The 22,246-nt window shown below is 37.1% G+C and overlaps 2 protein-coding genes across 2 annotated transcripts in view; one reads left to right on the top strand and one right to left on the bottom strand.

Annotated features, from left to right (window-relative positions):
• The first annotated feature begins 40 nt into the window (after nt 1-40).
• Nucleotides 41-16,108, top strand: EIF3M (eukaryotic translation initiation factor 3, subunit M). The gene is made up of 12 exons (XM_009584691.1): nt 41-103; nt 393-536; nt 1,313-1,445; nt 2,839-2,977; nt 3,350-3,473; nt 4,027-4,121; nt 9,456-9,539; nt 10,918-11,017; nt 11,457-11,538; nt 14,646-14,789; nt 15,345-15,405; nt 15,832-16,108. The coding sequence occupies exons 1-12, from the start codon at nt 41-43 to the stop codon at nt 15,950-15,952; spliced, it is 1,290 nt and encodes a 429-aa protein (XP_009582986.1). The 3' UTR covers nt 15,953-16,108.
• Nucleotides 16,109-16,940: 832 nt separating this feature from the next.
• Nucleotides 16,941-22,246, bottom strand: part of CCDC73 (coiled-coil domain containing 73) — a gene marked incomplete at its 5' end in the record, with an annotated part of 31,904 nt that continues 26,598 nt past the window's right edge. Inside the window, 2 exons of the mRNA XM_009584690.1 lie at nt 16,941-17,150; nt 20,292-20,425. Of these exons, the coding sequence (XP_009582985.1) occupies nt 16,941-17,150; nt 20,292-20,425 (344 nt within the window). The remainder of the gene's footprint in view (nt 17,151-20,291; nt 20,426-22,246) is intronic.

The following is a 22,246-nucleotide window of genomic DNA, read 5'->3' as shown; positions in this document are numbered from 1 at the left end:
GGCGCCGTCCCGTCCCGTCCCTGTCAGGCCTGCCCCCTTGATGGGCGCGCGGACCTGTCCCGCCGAAGGCTGCCGTGCTCGCTGCGGAGCCGCGCAGCTGCCGGTAAACGTGTGTGTGTCATTTCCCAGGGGCATTTAGCAGGAGACTTAAGGAAACCGTAAACTGAAAGACAAGCGTGTGTTTGCAGTTTCCTCTTCAAAGTTCTTCACCTCCCTCATACTTGGGTTTCGTCTGTCCTCAGCAGTACTTTTCCTTAGGAGAGGAAAACTAGCTCGCATGCACGCTGGAGCGTTACTTTGCGTCTTGGTTTTGCAGGATTCTCGGTGCTACAGGCATGGGAACTGTGAATTTTGTCTTTGAGCTACTTCCTTGTTTTGTCTTTGAATTTTAGGGTTTGTTGTTTGTGTCTTTTGAGTGGTGTATACACACGCAGTTGGAGAGCTACAAGAAATTCATCACAGCTGCTAGCCTTCGGTCCAGTTTCCGCCTGCCGTCTAGTAAATCCCCATCAAGTAGTTGGTCTGAAACATCTTCAGTACAGTAAAGGGTCCTGGAGCTTTTAGCTGTGTCTTATGGTACCGTAATGATTTGACACCAAACTTGATATAAATTGCACCCGGTGTTACAGTAGCATCCTGGTCAGAGTTCCCCTGTGCCAAAAGTTGTATGGCCTGATACAGATTGTCTCCAGAGGGTTGTGGTTCTGCTGCTGAAGCCGTGGATTGTGAGGTTAATGCATAGGCCAGTCACTGGGGGAAAGGTATTTTCTTGGTGCAGGTTTAAATCCTAACAAGGTAAGGCAGGTCATGGGATTATATTGGGAACTGTCTTTAACTTGGGTGAAGACTGCTAAGTTCTGCTTTCTCTGTAGTGATTTTGTTTATACCCTTTTTCTTTTTTGATGAAGACGCAGCTAAATTGTTTTATTGTTTTGCCTGAAGTTTTGAAAGGGAGTAAAAGATAATAAAAATTCAAAAGAAGAAGGCATCTTTGTCACAAAAACTTACTAGGCCCGCTGTCCTCCAACCAGCGGTTGTAAGTGGCTTGTTCGTGCTGTGATAAAGCTCAACAGCTGTGTGATCCGTTCAGATACTGGCAAACCAGCCACAGCACGTGCCCAAGTTGGTATTTGGGTTGTACGCTGAAGTAGGGGAGAGGGAGTGTTGTAGGGTACGGGGTGGTGGGGAGAAGTGGGAGCTAGTGTGAGTGAGCGGTGGGGGCAGAGGTTGCAGAACAAAAATCTGTAAGAAATTTACTTTGACTTTATTGTTCACAAAACAACTGTTTTGTGTGTGTTGGGTTTTTTTTAAGGCTGCAGAACTTCGAGCTTACCTGAAATCCAAAGGAGCAGAAATCTCTGAAGAAAACGCTGAAGGTGGACTTCATGTGGACTTGGCACAGATTATTGAAGTTTGTGATGTGTGCCTGAAAGAGGATGACAAAGGTTTGCATCTTTAAGTCTTGTCGTTTTTGCTAAACATATTGCCATCGATGCTTTCAAACAGTAACAGTTGACATTATTTAGAGGTATTCTGCATGGCTTGCATGTTAACACATGCATTCTTATAAAACTGTAAGTGCTTATTTCCATCATTGCCGTGTAAAATTTGCATGTAGTCTCCCCCTCCCTTCTCCAAACATCCAGTGCCCTTTAAAGAAATCAGAAATTGAGCTAGACCGTGCTTATTATGGGGGCATAGCAAGCTGAGTATAAAATAGGTTTTCTCTCTGAAAAAAATGTATGATAAAAATAAGTCTTACTGTCAATTAATGGCTGTGATGCTGCAGATCAACAAAAATTAAGACTAGACATCTGTAAGTAGAAGTTTTAAGGCCTAAACATTAATTGATTAATATTGTCTGAAAACACTAAGATTTTCAGTAGTCAGTAACTCTTTTTGAGTTAGGACTGTAGATCCTTAGAAACTGCACTGATATGTTTTAATGACACTGGTAATGCTGCAGTAGCCTTAAATGATCTTTCTGTGCCTCCTGTGCGCTGTACCAATATACAAGTTCCATTTAGAACTTTTATGTGTAAAAAATCTATTGCTAATGTGAAGAATATGTGTTGTTTGAAAGAATGCATTGTTCATCTAAGAAGGAATACTTAAGATTATTTTTCATGTTGCCTTCCACACTAGGCAAATGAGTATGAAATACTGGAGAAGCTTATTGCTCTGCTGTTTGATGTTCAGATGTAATTTCGGGGAATAAATAATATTTTCCATATGTAATGAATTTTGTTCTTATCCTTTGCATAGCTGGTATTTGGGCAGACTGTGAAAAGAAAACACAAAACCTGTCTGGTCCTGTTTGGAAGGGATGTAATACCATGCTTAAAACAGGAGCTGAGGAGGCTTTTGAATATACTTTGTTCTTGCGGGCATTTTCCCTGTGGTCTGGGTTTCTCGTGTGCTCCTGGTGAAATGTTTTGCTGTACTTGAGCACGAGGTGTTAGTATTCTCACTATAGAACTGTGGGGTAGTTTTCTGGGTGTGCAGGAGGAAGCCAATGGTTTTTTTAAGACCAAAACCTGAAGTTCCTCTGGCTTCTCTTATGTGTGAACAGAGAATTGAGAGCAAGCGTGGTATCAAATACCAAATTCTGTTGTAATTCTTGCTTCACATGGAGGTCTGTTGGTGAAAGACCACATGAGCCAAATCTCTGGTGCATTCTGATGAATATCCAGATTGGTTATCTTGGCATTTTCTTTCTTTTACAGTTCGTGCTGATGCAAAATAATCATTCATAGCAGAAATAATTCTCCAGCACTAAATAGCTACTGATGGTTGCTGCTTGCAATTTTAAACAGCTGCATGTTTTGTTTTGTGCAGATGTTGAGAGCGTAATGAATAGTGTAGTCTCTTTGCTTCTTATCCTGGAACCTGACAAACAAGAAGCACTGATTGAAAGCCTGTGTGAGAAGTTAGTAAAATTTCGGGAAGGAGAGCGCCCATCTCTTAGATTGCAGCTGTAAGTATTGTACAGAGAAAAGTGAGACAATGGTATCTTGCAATTGTATGTCTTTAAATCGAAGTGTGGGGTGTCTGTCAAGATATGTCTCTCTGTTGCAGGAAGCACTCTTTTTTTTACTTTCTTTTTCTGTGTCATAAAATAGAAGTACCAATATACTTTCTTTGCTTGGGTGTTACAAAATTAAAATGCATAGAGTTTTCAGCTTCTTTGCTGAAAACTGTTACAAAACTGGAAGCCGTTACAATTCATCAGGGACGTAAGGTGCCACCAGGTGCTTTCTGTGTACTAGCACGCATCTTAATAGAAACATTTATGTGCACGCCAGTGATGTTTTCTGAAACCTCTTTAACTCAGTTGTTTGTTGTATAGACTGAGCAATCTCTTCCATGGTATGGATAAGAACACTCCTGTGAGATACACAGTGTACTGCAGCCTTCTTAAAGTGGCCTCGTCATGTGGTGCCATCCAGTACATTCCAACTGAACTAGATCAGGTAATTAATGTGGTTCTTCAAGTTACAGCCTTTGTATTAACCACGTTGCATCTCACTAAATATTAGTCAGAGTTGATACAGACCGTCTCTCCCTCTTATAAATTGCCAGAGCCTAGTGAAATAAGAAACGTAGAATACAGAATTTCTTATCTTTTAAAGGTCTGTCTACAGAATTTAAATCAAGCTGCTTTTTATTTTCCGTTTCTGATGCTGAACGTAGTTAGACGTGTCTGTCTGATTCCTGTGATAGTAATGAAAGTGAGAGGCTTTGATCACGAGTGAGGCATCGAGTTCTTGTCCCTTGCTCTGGAATCAGAGTGTATTAGAATCACTCATCCTTATTTAGGAAGTAACATGGAGAGCACAGACTTTTGGCTTCTCATGGGAAAACTTCCAGGTTCTGCATGGGGAGCCTGAGAGTCAGAGGACCCAAAGGAGAGATCTCTGTACAAGATCTTTTCAATCCTTTTCTGCTTTAGAGAAAATGAGAAATATTTTCAGTTTTATTTTAGTCTTTTCCCCAGTGCTTCTTTTTCTCTTGTATTCTACCTAGGTCCGAAAATGGATTTCTGACTGGAATCTCGGCACGGAGAAAAAGCATACTCTTCTGAGACTGCTGTATGATGTCCTAGTAGACTGCAAAAAAAGGTATAAAAGACAAGTAATAGATACTAGGTAACTGTATTTTAAGTTGATGTATTGTAAGCGATCTTTAGGGAAAGTATTTCTCACAGCACTTTTAAAATTAATCTGTACTGGCAATTCAATCCAAATATACCTGGGTTTTTTTCTTGCTATGTTTTTAAGCACTCTTACCTTAAACCAGTGTTTCCAAGAATATTAAAGTTGTGAGTGAATTAGCTGCAAACCACAGACTCCCAAAATAAAACTATTCCTTTCTATAAATGTTAATCTTTGAGCATTGTAGCGTTATGCCAAGTTTATTATTTAATTGCACTTTTGACATTTTAGTGCATGGTAGTGCTATCTCTTACTTAATGATGTTGGGAGGCTTATCAATCACAGTTAACAGAATCAGTCTTTTTGTGTAAACATTACCTTTAGGACAGAGCTTTCCACTAGTCATGGAAATTAATGTCTGCAGAATACCTGCTTGGCCATCTTAAATTATTATCCTGGATCATAAGAAGCATCTTTGATCTAACAAACTTGGCAGACCAGTGTCTTCTGGCATGTAAAGTAATCCCGTGTGTATCGTGCCTGTAAATTAATGTAAGTCTTAACTGAGAGCTGTCATCAATTCATCTTACAGATGTGATATGGTGTATTGACTGCATTGGCCAGGGCTATTGGATGGGCTGGTATCCAGAGGTAGTTTCAGCATGTAGTTCCACACAGTTTCAGCCTATCTAAACTGTCCCTGCTGTAGTTTGGGCTGTGTGTGTGGTGTGTGTGTGTTGCTTCCCCCCGCCCTTCCATTTCACTCTGTTTTCTGAGTTAGTTTTCTAAGTTTTTGTAATTTTCATAGTGAGGGAGCATCAGGACCCCTACACTGCTGACTTACACTGGTAGCAGAACTGCGCTTGCATTTTCTACATTTGCATAACCTTGTACTGCTGCAGAAGGAAGCAATTCTGTCGTGTAGCCCCCATTCCTGTCCTGTCCCCTCCAGCTACCAGCACCTGGGTGTGTTTGCGCTGGTGTAGGCATTTGTGCAGCTGCACGGTGGATCGGACTGGGGAGGTGACCTTGCCAAGGCAAAAAAAAAAAGCAAGTGTGGAGCTGTTATAGGAGGAGGAGAGTTTCTTCTGTCAGGAGAGTTAGGTTATTCTGGCCTGGTGAAATTGTAGCCTGGAAATGCTGTGTCAGCATAGCAGGATCGTTTTTAGCTAACCTCAATTTAGGGATGATTAATCCTTGCGGAGTAGTTACACTGTGAGCTACAACATGATTGGGAATTCCTATTCCTGTTACTAACATTAAAATGCTTTTGCATTGATAGTACTGTCTGACAGATTTCAGATGGTCAAAATAGTTTCAGAAATGTTCATCAGAGATCTTATACATGGCTTAGTGCTTACCTTGTTTCAGAAATATTACACTGCTATTCTGTAATGCTCCTATTCTTTTAAACACTTCTCAACCTATTGATCTATTGGGAGGTTTTAAGTAGCTTAATTCCCATACTTAATAGCTAACTATTTTTAGCTTGTCTTGTTATCAAATCTGTGGATTAAACTTCTAATTTTTGTTTCCAAAGCTACCAGTAACCTTGCTACCAAATAGTTTTTGCTTACTAACAATAGGTGATATTTTTAAGTTAGGCATTAAAATCTTCCACAAACCCTGTAATATATTACTCCTGCACTCAGTGTCTGTACCATCTGTTAAGCAAGCTTTGCACTGAATGGAGCAATTTTTCAGAGCACTTCCACTTCTCTCCAGAAAAGAAAACAAGAAGTGACCCTAGGACCTTTGACCTGGTTCACTCTCCTGGATCAGTGGGCAGTATTTGCAATAGTATGGGAAAATCACAGCAGCATTCCAGCTTTAGCGCTCAGGAATGTTGCTCTATCGAGCAGTATGGGAAGATAAGTGGGAACTGAAAAATAAGTAATAAAAATCATACCTCAGTTACCGTGTTGATTTATAATCAAGAGAAGAGAATACATTGTTGACAACAATTGAATTTAATTTTTTTGGGTTCATTTATGTTTTAACTTCACTCAATGTGGCAGAAGAGATGGTTTTGCATAGCTAATAGGCTTTCCCCCAATGCATAACTTGGTAATGAACAGATTGGTAGCTCACGAAAAGTAGATCACGCAGATATTCTGTGTGGTGTTCCAGTGATAAGTGAAAGCTTGTTTTATCAAGTCACTTTCTGGTTGAAGTTTCTTCTTCCTGATGATCAAAATTGTCTTGATCTCTTCAAAGAGGGATTTTTATCTTTCCCATGATTAACTGAAGAAAAATTGGTGATGGTGGCTGGAAAACAGACGGCTGGCGTGGCTTGTTTCTGAGATCTGTATTTGGTAGCTGAACTTTGCAAGAGATTAGTTACTTTCTCTGCTGCTTATGCTCCTTGCCATAAAGGTTCTGCAGTAGAGTTTTGTGCCTCAGCTGCTTTAGTCTTCAGCATTTTCCTAGCTGTGTTGGTACGAAACTGCAAGGTAACACAACCTGTTTTCTTTTCCAGTTATAGGTGGAGTTTTACAGGCGTGGCTTGCATGCAGCCAGAGAGTTGAGTTCTGCTGCGAGGCCCTGAATATCATGCCAGGCGCCAGCTTACAGCTGGTCTCTGCCATTGACCTGGCAGGATTCAAAGTGGGATTAGTCTTGCGCAGGTTTGCATTCAAACAGGTCTGGCAAGTCTGGTTATTAATTCCTGTAGCAAAAAGCTCAGCATGTCAGGCACCTGCAAAGTAATTGTTTCATTTAATTTTAGTTCCATTTAATATCATGTAATGTAGAGGGACTTGATTCCAACATCTTACTAAGTCTCTGAATACTCTGTATTTTTTTTTCTTCCTTTTATCTACCATCACTCTTCAATTCTCACTGGCTTTTTGTCAAGTTACGCATCTAGATTGGCAAGTGGAGCCAAGAGTACTTGTGTAAGCTGTCTTGCTAGAAAAAATGTTCACATTTGCATCTTAGGTGAGATACACATTTAGCAATGAGCTTTGGTAAAATAGTGATCTGTATTACTGCTTTAAACATCCTAATTCATGGTCGTAATCTGACACTGAATAGAATGAATAAGATTAAAAGGCCTGCCGTATTTGCTGAGGCTCACAAGAATTTAGCACAGAAAGTTTGCGAGGAATTGTCTTGTAGCATTCTGATGCTTCCTAGAAATACAAGTGAAAGATTCCACTCTTCCCCCCTTCTAAAAAAAAAAAAAAGTGTGTGTGTGTGTGTGATTGCAAATACTGTTTGAAATTAGTTAAGTTTGTAGTTTTCAATTTTTGCTTCTAAGGGTAGGGGGAGGAAAGGAAAAGTTCCAGAGATCTGTAACACAGTTCTGAAGTGTATAAGAACAATTACTGAAAGTTTGTATTAAATAAGGGGACTTGTATTGTTAGGTTGAATAGCACATCAGCTATTCAGCCTCTTACTTGAATGTCTGTATAGTATAAGTCCTGTATTAAACTGGTTCTTTGTCTTCACTAGAGCATCTAGTGTTGGTAAGATTTCACCATGCAAAAATCATAGTCTGTCGTAGACTGATTTACATGCAAGTAGTTCTCTCATATATAAAGCTGTCTGAATTGATTTTGTTTCACTGATACAGAGCTATCAGTTCCTCTACACACCAGTATCAGTTGCCATGACAAAACATAAGCTGACCTGTTTAATGCTGGAGTCTTAACACAAATGTTTCATTCAAGTTTACATCCCTGAACAGAGTTCTGGAATAGTGGCTGGGACCTATAGAAAATTTCCCTGCCTTGAGCACAAATTCTCTTCACTCAATATACATACAGATTATATATGATGTTGCTTGCTTCCCATGATGTCTTAATATTTGTACTGCACATCTATGAGATCTGGTAAATTCTCTAGGAGCACAAAACCTCACCCTATAGTGAAGGTGTCAAATAGTAGTGTTGTGAGATTTAAAATAAATACCCATATAAAGATAGTGTCATTGTACTATAAAAGCCATTCAGACCTGTGCTGCTATATGGGTTAAACCCATAGCACAGCACAGTACAGTATGTACTGGGAGTGTTGTGTTGGTTTGTTCCTCCCCTGTGCAATTTATGCCATTAACTTAAGTAATTAAAATGAATTAAAACTTTATTCTTGCACATTTTTTTTCTTTTAAGGAGATTTTTTAGGTCTATCAGATCACATGGGGAAACTTGCTGTATCTGGAATTGAGCTACTTTGAAGGAAGAGCTTAGCTTTACACTATAACTTGCTGTACTCTGGAGAGTAGTATCCAACCTTCCTCCTGTCCACTGAGAAAGTACCTTTCAGTAAAGTAGTCACCAGTCTGTGTATGTGCATGGCGGATTTCTGCAAAGCACGTGCTCTCATTATCGAGGTTTGGTTGTATCTACACCCATACCCTATCCTGTCCAAAGGAAGTAGTAAGACCGCATCAGCAAAATCTATTCTGTGTGGAAGAACTGTCACAGCCTTCTATTTTAACAGTTAACAAGAATTCCATGAGAAATAGGAAATGGATTTTTGTGTGTATACACACAGCATATTCAACACATATCTTTTTTGCTGAAAATTTTGTAAAAAGCATCAGCAGTTGCTGGCCTCACTGGTAAAAACTGTTACGTGAAAATAAATCAGAATCTGTTAAAATGACACAGTAACAGTCTCGCAGCTGGTCTGCAGTAACATTGATGAGCTGCTGTTTACAAAATAATCTGGGTAGACAAGGCTGTAGGTTTACTCAATTTTCTTAGAATGAATTGTTTTTCTAAAAGCTGTCTGTCAAAGCAATGTTGGAAGCTGCTTGCTTCACAGCAGCCTGAGCCAATCTGATTGCTGGCTGCTTAACTTCGTCAGTAAAATGAGCAGCTCTCACTCTGAATACTTGAAGAGAGGATCTGTGAAAGAAGAAAAGGCAGCTTTTATACAGTCACTTTCCTGACCATAAATATTCTTTAAGATATGCCATTTTACATTTGAAATAAACTTTGCAGCGCTACTTATTCTGCAATGATTAAATCCAGATGTGCATAAGAGGAGCATTCTAGTGAACCATATAAAGCTGTTCCTAGCTCAGAAAGCTTTTTCCATAAGCAGCAGGTAATTTATCAATTTAAGAGAATGAAATGAAGGGTGAAGATAAACATTTTGTAGAACAAGAATTGAAAGAATACATCTAGTTAATTTGTTCTCTCCACTAGAATTAAAATGGGTCATCTACGTCTTTTTCAAGTGTAATTTAATTTGACCTATAACATCATGATGGAATTATTTAAATATTTGAGTGTCTTGTTCAAACTATTTTTTCAGCAATCCTGAGGTAACTTTATTTTTCTTGCATAGCGACACTGCAGCAAAAGTAATGGTGGAACTACTGGGAAGTTACACAGAGGACAATGCTTCCCAGGCTAGAGTTGATGCTCACAGGTAATGCTGACTTCCTGGTTTCCTTAGAAGTAGCTTTTTCTCAATTGCTAAATTATGTTGATCGCCTTACTATTAAAAGTATCGAATGGTCTGGCAGGCAGGGGCCCTGCCACAGCCTCTTTTCTGTAGAATGGCTGACTTGATCAAGAGTTTATCTGTGCAGACTATGGTAGGTTAGGTTGTTCCTAGGCAGAGCCCGGTTTAGTCCAATGTGCAAGTGCACAGGTCTATTTCTGGTCACTGCTGAGAGATCAGCCTTGGGTAAGAATGACGTTTACATCAGCTGTGCAATCAAAATTTGAATCGGCATCCTTTATTTCAGATTTTTTACTTACAGATTTTTTACATACTGATTTTTTTGATTCTCTAATTTCCAGTGTTCTTTTCAAGTAGCGCTTTCCGTTGAAAAATTCTTGCGCTCTTTTCTATGAGCAAGTACTAAGGATGTGAACTGCTCAGAAATAAACTTACTTGTTGGACAAGCTGGGAGTAAATTAATTCTTAACAGTGTATTTTCCCCACCAGCCAAAATGACTAAAAGCTTGTATTTTGACATTCTACCTGTCATGATTCTTCTTAGGAATTAGATTTTTAATAAGTTGTGTAGTTCTGCCGGGTGTGTACAACCAACAGTTCTCAAGGGAGTTGTTTATACTTGAGCATGCAGGAAAATCAGGATGACTCATTTTGAAAATTAAAGTGTCTGTGCATAAATGAAAACTTCATTGACTACCCTACAGCAGTCTGAGGCCTTTTACATCTGAAAGATCATGTCTACGTAGGGTTTATCACACTGCTGCATCTGTGCAGACCTGAGGTTCTTCTGGGTGTGTTGTGTGGCAGGGTCGCGGTCTAGGCTGTCAGAGCGAGTGTAGCACTAAGTCTTCTAATGTGCTGCTGAAAAAAAGCTTTCATCTAGAGTTCTAGAAACACTTTAGGTCTGTTTATAATCTGGAATTGCAATTGATAAATCATAGGTCTTGCAGTGTTTGGTATTGGGGTTTTCTCTGTTTTGTGTCACGTATTCAAGTATAATTAATCTATTAATTCTATGAAATTTTAGGACAGTAAAAATACCTCTAGGAATGAAGGATTGGTGGGAAATAAATGCATAGACGGAAACAGTAGGGTGATCTATAGTCTTACCACCTGGGAGATTTTGTTTGTGATACTGGGCAAATTACTTAATGCTTTCTGTTCCTTGTTTTTTCCATCTGTAAAATTAAGATTAAAATTGGAATGTGACATGTCTTGTATTTAAGAATAGTTGAAAACCCTTGGGTGTTTCCTAGAAAGCAAAGAACAACAAATTGAGTTGCACTTACTCATAAAAATGTGTATTGCTGTAAAAATAAAAATATTTTCTTTTTCTAATTAGATGTATTGTACGAGCATTGAAGGATCCAAATACCTTTCTCTTTGATCATCTTCTTGCCTTAAAACCAGTCAAATTTTTGGAAGGAGAACTTATTCATGATGTAAGTAACTTTGTATTTAACAAGATGGTTTGATATCTGTGGAGTGCCTTGTTTTATTAGCGTCTTTTGAAATTTATTAGAATAGCTATTTATGTCAGTAATATTGAGCTGCAATGTACCATTTATTTTAATGCTTTCAGAATTAAAAAATTAAAACATTAGATGTGAAATTTTTCCCTGTAGAAGTTTTAGAAACTCAGTTACAAATCCTGCCCTCACATGAGTTCTGTAGCAAAACTGCCTTTCAAGTCTGAGAAAAGGCAGTAAGCTCAGCACAGATTGTCCTCAGCTGTTGACAGAAGACAGAATTTTAGCTCTTAATGGTTTATTGGTTCAATACCAATAGGTTTTTTTATCTATCTATCTATCTGTCCAGTCTGCAGGGAGGGAAATATAGATAATATTTAAACTGTTCTTATATTTGTTTTCCATCTTCTAGCTTTTGACAATTTTTGTAAGTGCTAAACTAGCATCATATGTGAAGTTTTATCAGAACAACAAAGACTTCATTGACTCCCTTGGTAAGTTTTCAGATCATTACATTTCTGACTATTTACGTGGCTTAAGATATGGAAGCCGCAAAGTTGATTCAGTTTGAATCCATATATTGAAGCCAAGGAATTTTAATGAGAATTTTTAAGAATGGATTAGAGTTTGTAGACTCTAACTTCTGCTAGATCATAAATGGACCATCTAACTGTGGTTTGTTCTACTAGGACAAGCTGTTTTATGGAAGAGAACTGTGTTTTTCCCCACTTCTTTTCTCTTAAACCTTTCGGGAGGGGAGTTCTAATGCACTGATGCTCTAGGCTAGGCCAGAGATCATAACTTTGTTAAGTAAGCCAGCAGCTTGTATAAATCTCTTACAATTTTTTTATGATTAATAACTTTATAACAGCAAATACTTCTGAACAGTAAGATAAAACATGCAAATTGTGTGTGTGTGTGTCTGTCTGTCTGCGTGTGCTGATGCATTAGACCTAGCAAGCCACAGTCTGTCCCAGTTAATTTGTTTCATCACATGAAGCAATGTGATGGAATGTTAATGTCAGCACCCTCTTTATTTACACACTGTGGAAAAAAGGAGTAGTAATTAACACTTTGACACTCCCCCGTTGATGTGTAATTGACTGTTTCAAAGGAGCACTGGTTCATAAGCTATTGCATGCATTAAAATTACGGTTTTTTTATATTCCAGCTTTTTAGGACAGGGGTCAGTGACGATGCAGAAATTGCTCAATGATGCAGATTTTTTTATTACTGCATTAAGGTTTTGACATATTGGTAATGAATAAATGTTTCCATAAAAATCAGATTTTTTTTTTTTTTTATAACTTTGATTTTGAAATGACACTTGAACACTGGCTGAATGCATTTGAGGAAAGGCATAGTTTTGCTAAAACAGAGTTTAGTGCAGCCTTTTAACACACGTATTATTTTGTTTAATGGAGTGTGTTATAATTCGGATAATGATTACCCTTAAAGCTTTAAAATGCTGGTACTTTGGGTATTAAAATGATGGAAATATCAATGTGATTTTTCGTGGATAAAATTAGCAGCAAGTTTTTGGTAGTCTGTAAATGTCTATATAGGATAAGCGCACCTTTTGTCATATGTATTTGAACATCAGTTGTGTAGACATCTTACGATTTGCTTTCTTAGGGGAAAGTGGGTTTTGTATTGTAATTATTCTTATGTATTGAAACGGCTTATCTGTTAGTTATTTGTCCACAGAAGTATTTGCTGAAAATGCTGTTATGCTAACATTTGAATAAATTCATCGAAGATTAATTACACATATACGTAGTATTAGTCGTATAATATACAATAGTCATGATTTCTTTTGCTTTGCCTCCCTGTATCTGTGTTTACCTCTGTCAATATACAGTGCATTTTAAATATATCTAGGATTCACATAACCTTAGTAAAATCCTTAAATTTCTGTGTAACTGAAAGACAGCCTCACTTCCAGCTATCTTGATTTCTCACCTGCTCTATGGTGTACTCAGAAAATTCTGAATGTCTCTGAGCAGTGGACAAGGTAGAGGATTCTGAGGCAGTGCAGACTGGAATGCTAGGAACTTGATCTGAGTGTTTCAGCCATGCCTTTGAAAAACAAGGGCATTCAAAAATTCTTCAGAACCTATGATCTGTTCCCAAAAATAAATAGATTTTTAACCATGCTTTAAAGATTTTTTTTTTTCTTTAAATAACTTGCCAAGATACTGGGCTTTAAAATAAAGGATATTAATAATAGGATTTCAGTGACAGTACAGCATCAGCTTTAGTTCTAACCTTCCCTGGATTAGGACCAATTAAAACCAGTCTATCAAAGCTGTGCAGTGAAGGCTCCTACAGGTGGCATCAGTTTGTTACAATTTGTTGTTTTATTAATGCTGACAACTTAGGCCAGCAGTAGCATTATCTGTGTCAACTGAATCGCCCTAACATGTCCACATTTAATCTGGTATTATCAGCAGTCTTTTTCAGAAAGTTAATCAGCATCTCATTTGCATTTGTTAATTAGGGTTAATGTGTGCTAATTGATTTTTTGATGCTTGTAGAGTTCCATTAAAGCCAGTTAGGTAGAGTTGCTGGTGCTCCTCATTCGTATGAATTATGGTGATCACATTTTTGTTGAATCAGTGCCAAATACGGAACCTGCATCATAATTATAGCTAATTAACACAACATGATGTCCTGCACTAATGTGCTTTCCTATTAGTGTATGGATGTTATAAATTCCAAACTTAAATATTTACTGAAGCAATGTGAATGTTTATAATGTCATTCCAAAACAAAATGATTGACATTCTTTTTAAAGAAACTTCCACTGAATCTTAGTTGGTACCTCACAGAACTCGGATGAAGAAATGCCCTGCTTCATCTGAATGTCTTAACTTTGTTGACCTAGACTTTTTTCAGAAAAACCGTCTCTGATTTAGATGTGCAAGCCTCACAATTCCTCGTGTTGCCATTCATACAATTGTGTAAAAGATCTAACCTAACTTTTAATATGTCTTCCTGTATTCTTGAAGAGCTCTTTTTTGCCACACTAGATGATGTAAGCATACATGTGACTCATGATGCTTTTTTGCTGTGGTGTCAACAGTTAATTTGGTGCCAGAACAGATTCTTCTGGCACAAAAATGTCATGTTGCTAGACCCTTACTGGGAGAGGTTTATTTTCAAGCAACTACATGAGAATGAGTGGTGAGGCTGTAACAAGGTTTTGACACTACCATTCATGTATTTTCCATTTGTTGTTGCATTGCTGTTCTTCCAGATGATGCAACTGAAACTTTCACTTGCACCCTCACCACCTAAAATTCTGTTAAAGTGATGTTTTTACTGTTTCAAAAAATCTCTGTGCTTTAGTTTTGTAGATATTTATTACCTTTTACTGACAACAATTGAGTCTTGATGAATTCACAACTAAACTAGCTATTTTAGCAAAACACAAGGAAGATGCAGGAATTAATGTTGATAAGGTCAGGTGGAATATTGTCTTAATGTGAAATACATTTTAAATTATTGGAAGCATATATAGTAAAAATAACATGAAAAACAAATTAATGAATTATTGAATTATAATTCATACTCGTAAACTATCAACACTTCTACACAGGCTTGTTGCATGAACACAATATGGCAAAAATGAGGCTACTTACTTTCATGGGAATGGCTGTAGAGAATAAAGAAATATCGTTTGACACAATGCAACAGGAACTTCAGATTGGAGCTGATGATGTAGAAGCATTTGTTATTGATGGTAAGAACTGTAGTACCATACTTTACACAATGCTAGTGAACAATACCTTTTATAGTCTTCTAAGCTAATGTTAAATACTCAGAAAAATACTGATTTTAATGTCTGTGTTTGTTACAAGATAGAGCTACAAAACTTCATGCTTAAAGACATGCCTAACTGTTGTCTTTTAAACAGTTTTTCTTTTCAGTGACGGAAACTGTATTTCATGTAATTCTTTATAGAACTAATAAATTGTTTGCAGGTTTAATTTGTCATCTGGTTTTGTTTGCTGTCATTAAAACAGGATGTGTTTGTAGGGGAGAAAAGTTCATAAAAACTGTACAGGATATTGCTTTAATAGTTGGCACCAAACAATAGGATTCATGCATGACCTTCATCTTGTTACGTCATTTTGCTTTTCTGCCTACTAGACTGTTAAAACCAACAGCAAGACAATATTAAGTGAACTGCTGTGGTTTTATGTTTGTATTGATCTAATTTTGAACAGTTTTTATGCAGTTTAATACCTTTGCACTCTCTTGAAAATATTGCTCAAAACAGCATTGCTTTTTGCAGCTGTAAAGACAAAGATGGTATACTGCAAAATAGATCAGACACAGAGGAAAGTAGTTGTCAGGTAAGACTTAATTCTTCATAGCATTTTGTAGAACTTAGTGTGTTCTAATTATTTCACTTACATTTGTAGAATATTTTAACTAGAAGCAAGGTATTGTTCCTATCAGTTGCTGGTAGTTAAATAGTTGCTATTTATCATAATTTTATTAAAGCTCACACTGAATGTGATGAGCTTATTTAATGAAAGAGTCCTATTTTCCAGCACATTTCATTTAATGACCTAATAGTGACAAGAATACTAATGACTGTTGTTGCTTTAAATATTTGGGAAGGCTACAGAATTCTCTAACTGGTAAAGTGCAGCCCTTTATATAGAGAAAACAAAAATTTTCCTATTCACTTGTGAAAGTAAAGTAATGCTATAAAAGAATTATTAGGTGAGCATGACATCTAATAATCATCTTCCAATTTTGTTTTACTCCTCTAGTCACAGCACACATAGGACTTTTGGAAAGCAGCAATGGCAGCAATTGTATGACACTCTAAACACCTGGAAACAAAATTTGAATCAAGTGAAAAACAGTCTCCTCAGTCTCTCGGACACCTAAGAATTTTTTTTTTGACCTAGTAATGTCACTATAGATGAAATTTATTAAAAACTTTGACAATTTGTGAATGTTTCCAAAATGTGTGTAATTGGTTTAAAGAAGCTAAATATTCTAAATTGCAACATAAAAAAAGCAATAAAACTAACATGGGAAAATATCTTCTGTTGATTTTCTTACGTAATTAGCAACAACAAACAGTAGCAATATTGGTTATGCTTCTTTTGTTCTTGTTTAAGTTTACAATATGAGGATCTTTCTTTGCAAGAGGTGTGGAGAGGAAGGGAGGGGGGAGATCAGAAAAATGGTAGTGCAAGTAATTGTAAAATAAGAGAAAATTTCCCTTATACCCTAAGGGAGGAAAAATGTGAACCAACTAGAAGTGAAGCTTTATGAAGCAAGATCTGCTGTCTTATATCTGTAAATCATACCTGATGCTTTAGTGTTGAAAGAGATGTTATTGATACAGAATCAACTACAACAGATACATTTAAATAATTTGGCAGTAAAAGTAAGCAGAAGATTTTCCTGTTCTTCTGCCACTTAGAACTGCTGTAAGTTGTTGTAAATATTTGTAGAAACCATTGTATTTTGAAACAGTTGCAGCTGATTTTGCTTGAAAACTGCGTGAACAGTCTGACACAGAAACCAAATTGAAGTATTTCAGCCAAAACTTCTGAGGAGCAGGAGAAGGGTACTCTTAAATAATCATTTAATTTTACTTAATGGATCTTAAAACATTAACTTGTGAACTTTTTAACTTCAGGCAAAACGCGTAATAACTTGGATTTGATTGCAGAAACAGAGAACTAAGGTTATTAGTAGGGATTGTATCCATTTTTGAGCAATAAAAAAGGTCTGTACGCTGTATTAAACATGAAAGCACAGTGCACATATACCATATTCTATAGGAATACCTCTACAAATCTGGTTTACGTAAGTGATTTATCTGTGTCTAAAAGACATGCTTTTTATCTCCTGCCACTGATCTTCACTGGCCTTCTTCATATTTTCTTTTTCTTGCTGAATTAAGTCTCTCCAAATTCAGGAATTTCTCAATTTCTTCTATTTGGTTTTGTATAATGGAGTTATGAATAGAACATCTGTCCTCATCTCTGAGTGCACTTTCACTTCTTGCTGGAGTTACAGTCATGTGAGAAGACTTCTGCTCATGCTGTAAAGCAGTCAATCCTTCTTTCACCTGATGGAATACAAACTTAGCAGTTAATAATCCAGTGAAATTCAGGTACGAACGTACAAATTGGTGGATTTTGCTGAGCATTAAGCAAGGAAATGTGAACCGAAAGATAAGTCAGTTGGAAAAAATACGTTCAATTTGAAGTGCTTGCTTCAGCTTTAATTTAGAAAACTTGATAATGACAAATATACTTTTATAAACCAAACCTTAACATAAAACTTAGTACAGAAGAGTATGATAAAAAAAAAAAAGACAACCTTGTACTAGAATGCAGATTAGCAAAATAAATAGTTTAATTAAACAGTTTAATGTTGCAATTGACACTTCTACTGCTATGCAAACGTTTGATTAACAAAACCCAAAATCATGAGGTTTAGAGAGTTAACTCCCTCTCTGTTTCGCTGTATAGATTAGAAAGCAAACATCATTAACTAATGCAAGGTCTGTTATAGGTTGTTTTTTTATGTTAAAGATCTTTTTGTTCTTTGAATAGTTTTAATTACTATTTGACAGATACTCCATATCTATCCAAATCAAACACATATGGCAAGACAGTAGGGAAACAGTTTTTTGCTTGAATGGCGAGTTCTCCACTCGTAATCCAACATTGTGTGGCTCTCGGAGAGGCCAGCATGCAGCACCAGCCACCTGCCTGAGCACAGGTGCACCACAAAGCCATGTTGCACAGAGCCAGTGTTGCAGCGGTTCTTGGGGATCTGTAACGTGACATCTACTTTGGTGGCATGCTAGGGTAATTCTCTCACAGGAATCGCAAGATGAGGCCTTCCCCCTCTGCTCAATTATTTTTTAATATTAGGCAACTGTGCCCCAACCAACTGTAAGCCACAAAGTCTTTATCAGGCCTGCCTTTATTTTAGCGCAGGAATTTTGTGCAAAAAGCTTTCCTTCCCCAGTGCACAAGCATTTCTTGAAGATTGCATCTGTAACAACATTACTGCCATGCAGCTGAAGATGCTGATACTTCAGGTCAATAATGACTGTAATCTCCATTTCAATGAGGAATTAACTTCTTCGTTTGAGCAATAAATTTTCAACCTCTTAATTCTAGTGGCCATATACGTACACTCTCCCATGCTCTTTCCCAAGGACTCAGAAAGAAACAGATCATACTTCATTGCAAGCCACTAGTCAAAATCTCTATGGAATAGCACATGGGGCTGCATCTGTCCTGTACTAATAATTCAAGAGAAAAACTTCCACTTAGGTCTTCCACACGTGGAAGTGAAATTTTCCAGTGAAATAAAGCCATGCCATGTTACTTGGATTTTACTGAAGACAACAAGCGTTTAGAGCTCTTTGGAGAAGCAATTGCAGCTAGATAATATATATAGCATTTTAATACAGTTCTGTGACAGTGGGTTTAGAATAAATCTTTAAAAAAAAATCTAAGCTGTCAAACTAAAAGGCCTCAGCATTTTCACAATAAAATACAAGTAAAACATGTGTCTTACTGCCAGCACTAAGTAATATGGCAACCTATGAGACACATATGCATAAACATTCATTGCTGAATAGTTCGACTGCACGGTTAGGGACTTGTGTTTAAACTGAGCTGAGGATGCTTGTTCATCCTTATCTTGGTACTCAGGCATGTACAGACTAATGTTCAAAATAATTCCTCATATTTTTACTAGAATTTTAAGTGTACCTGTAGCATTTCTTTTTAATTTTTATCACTTTTTAGAGTACGTACTTTGGTTGAATGAGATTACGCAAATTGTAGAAGGCATAAGTCTGCTCTAGTTATAATCATACATGTTAGTCAAAACAAATAAACTGAGCAGCAAAAAAGACTGCTGAGCCTATTTTTAATCTCCCAACAGCTTTTTCGTATCGGTCATAAAAATGACAAATTTGAGGACAGAAGGTATTAGAATGACACAAACACAGAAGGGAGGGAGTGGTCTGCAATATCCCAGGCTGAGATTTCATAGATTAAGTATTTGGAAAATAATCTAAGGTCAAACCAGCAAGGCACTCTGTTCTTGTCCATCTCAGGCTTTTACTTAGCCAGCACGAGGAGCGTTAGTTTGGAGGTGACAAAGTAGATATAACCACAATCAGATAATGAAATACAGCTTTGTATTAGCTGTAGATGAGGTATTTTAGTTCACTCAATTCCTGGCTCCACCTCAGTGATAAAAAGCAAGAGAGACACAGTAAATACCACCACTATGTTTGGTGAAAAATCCACCTTACTGTCATTCCCAAGAAGAGTCACTTTAGGAAAGCTGAGTAATTTAAAACATCAGTCTTTACTTCTGAATTTCAGAGAATGTGAATGCTAATGGTATTGAGAGCCAGTAAGTCCGCTGAAGTCAGCCAACTTGGTCACTTTGAAAACACTATACACCCTGACTTCAAACCTCATCCAAAGAAGACAGCCATAACTACCTGAGAAATACCTCTAGAAGGTCAACTGCGGTTGTAAATTATTGTATCACTTTTGAATAATATGTTTAGCATTAGGTCAAATCCTAATACAGCAGTTACAGCTGTTCAAGCTCCACAGTCTAACTAGATCTAAAAATGCAGTATGAGCCATTGCTAGTGCCATCCTGAATGAAGTTGTCTTGCAGGGGAACAATAGGTTTCTTTTTAATCCTCTGCTTTACACGTTTGTGTAATGTCATCCTACTAAATAGTAAGATAACTCTAAATACGGCATCACATAACTGCAGCATAGAATAAATGGATAGGCTCTAATTCATAGCTATGCTCAATTTTTAGTCTTTCACAGATTCTTTTAAATAACATGTTCCTATGAAGTAATAAAGGAAACAATGTTTTTATACTTTTAGGTGCTACTTTTTTTTCTTTCTTTTTTTTTTTTTTTTAAACTCCTACTTTTACTGTAGGTGATGATTTTTATTAGGGTACACAATGAACTACCCTCTTCCTCCCCTCCCAAACAGACTGGTTAGCATCTGTTTGATTCATATGCTGTGACTTTTTCCTGCTGCTTTCTATCAAACTTAATTGTGAAAAATGGTGCCTTGTTGCCCTTTTGATATTATTTTGGAGATTGACTCAGTCTTAAAGTATCCAGATGCGTACAGTTGTACAAATATCTGTGGAATTAGCTCACTGAGGTCTGGTCCGCAATATTTTTAATTGACTTACATGTTCTGTGGGAAAAGAAGAATCATAAAAAGTCTTTGCTATAGCATTCCATTCTTCACTAGGGTCTCCCTGGGGGTCTCGGTGGATACTAGAGGTATTCAAAGTGTCGGCAGCTCTGTTAAAACTGCTAGAACCTGATTGACAAAAAGGAAGTGGTAACAACTGCAATTTAGTCTCTAGGCACTAATTGTAAAGTAACTAGACTTCTGGTTTACCTCTGATCTTTAAAATAATTTTGTTTTAAATCACTGAATCTCTGTTTAGGTTTTTCCCTCTTCATTTTTTTCTTTCACATACTTCTGCATCTATTTTGTCTCTAAAGATGAGGTATGTTTCTACTCTAATTAAAAATGCTTTATATCATTTTCACATAATAAGTTAATGACAAATTAGAATTGTGGTTTTTAGAAAATATCTATTCTGAATATTCTAGCAATATATTTTTTTCAAATAGTATTACTTTAAGACTCACCTTCTGGTAATGGTAATAAAATACATAATTACTGCCATCCTGACATCATATCCAGGGTGACTTGTAATAAAAACGACATTCTAAATTCAAAGGTTTTTAGACAAACAAAGAACATTTTAAATAAGGAGTCTTTTTGTAAATGGCTATACCTAATATTTCAGGAAATCAGGCTATAGCTACCTACTAAAGGTAGGAAGGGCAAATAAGTAGATTAATCATAGCAGAGTATAAGGCTCCAGTTCTGCAGTGGCTTTATGCACTGCTAGTAGACTTCCTTTTAACCAATATCAAGTTCCTTGCAAGATCAAAACATAAGCGTACTTTCACAATTACTCATAATGCAAACAGTAGCTGTTGTGTCACTACACAGATGCCTGTCGATCACTGCTACAATAGTAAAGTCTTTGTTTTGCTATGAAAATACATGTTACCTCATGGTTATGTAACAGTTAATTAAGAATACTGTCATTTTCTCTTGGGAGGAAAAGGAAAGCGGTTTTGAGTTTGTGTTTTCTTTTTTAAGAGTTTGCCAGGAAGATCTTGCCCGTTACCAGTTCATTCCTCCATTTACTGATGTGGCGTGGCTGCTCTCTGGGAACAAGTTGTATAAATAGTAAATTGAATTGTGGTTAGGCAGTAAAAGGAATTCCCTCAGATGATAGGCTTACTAAACTCTTTCACCAACGCTCTTCACCTCTAGGTCTCCCATATGGCTAACTGCTTCTGCTTCAGTAAGTAAAAAAAACCCCAAACTTTAGGGACACCGTGGATTCCACTCCCAGTTTGCCATTTAGGACAATATCTCAAAACAAAACAAAACAAAGCAAAACAAAACCCAACCACAACAAATCTTGGAGGTTGCAGTGCTGAGTACCACAACAACTAACTCTTAGGTGCCCTCTCAGTAAGGTTCTCTAGTCTCCAAAAGAAGTGCAGGATTCAGAGAGGTCAGCAAGCTGAAATAGGGACCTATCTAAATTAGGCAGTATGATGAGAGTGAGAGGCACATCTGGGACTCAGACCAAGATCCTCACTGTGAAGTTTTGCTAGAATTCAAGAGGTCTGGTGACTGTACTGGTCACTAGGCAACTCATTTGGGGAATTAGGGTTACATTAAAATTCCTACCAACTCCTTCGGATGAACCTCTCAGAGTCACTTCTTGGAATTACGGTGCTTTGCATACAGAAAGGTTTCTGACAAGAAACCGAGGAGGAACACATGGAAGAACTTCAGATAGTGCTGTCTGTTCTTACAGAAGAGATACATGCAGAACATCACATAACTATGCATTCATTTTCTTGAAACAGGTATCAAAATTCACATTATTAAAAGAAATAATGTACCATCTGAGATCAGAATTCTGCTACCTTGCTACCACCACTGTTGTTTTAGGGACAAAGACTTTTCTGAAACTGAAAAGTTTGCGTCTGTATACAAATATACATAGGCAAGTGACCGAGTACAGAAATGAAATTAGCTATA

The sequence above is a fragment of the Fulmarus glacialis genome, unplaced genomic scaffold, assembly GCF_000690835.1.
Source record: "Fulmarus glacialis isolate BGI_N327 unplaced genomic scaffold, ASM69083v1 scaffold26269, whole genome shotgun sequence".
NCBI lineage: Eukaryota > Metazoa > Chordata > Aves > Procellariiformes > Procellariidae > Fulmarus > Fulmarus glacialis.
Note: the sequence above shows the minus strand (reverse complement) of the source record. Positions and strands in the feature narration are given on the sequence as shown.

Coding starts and splice junctions, on each gene's coding strand:
- EIF3M (XM_009584691.1), top strand. CDS start 41: ATGGGCGCGCGGACCTGTCCCGCCGAAGGCTGCCGTGCTCGCTGCGGA. Junction 104..392: donor GCGGAGCCGCGCAGCTGCCG/GTAAACGTGTGT, acceptor TTTGAATTTTAG/GGTTTGTTGTTTGTGTCTTT. Junction 15,406..15,831: donor CAGAGGAAAGTAGTTGTCAG/GTAAGACTTAAT, acceptor TTACTCCTCTAG/TCACAGCACACATAGGACTT.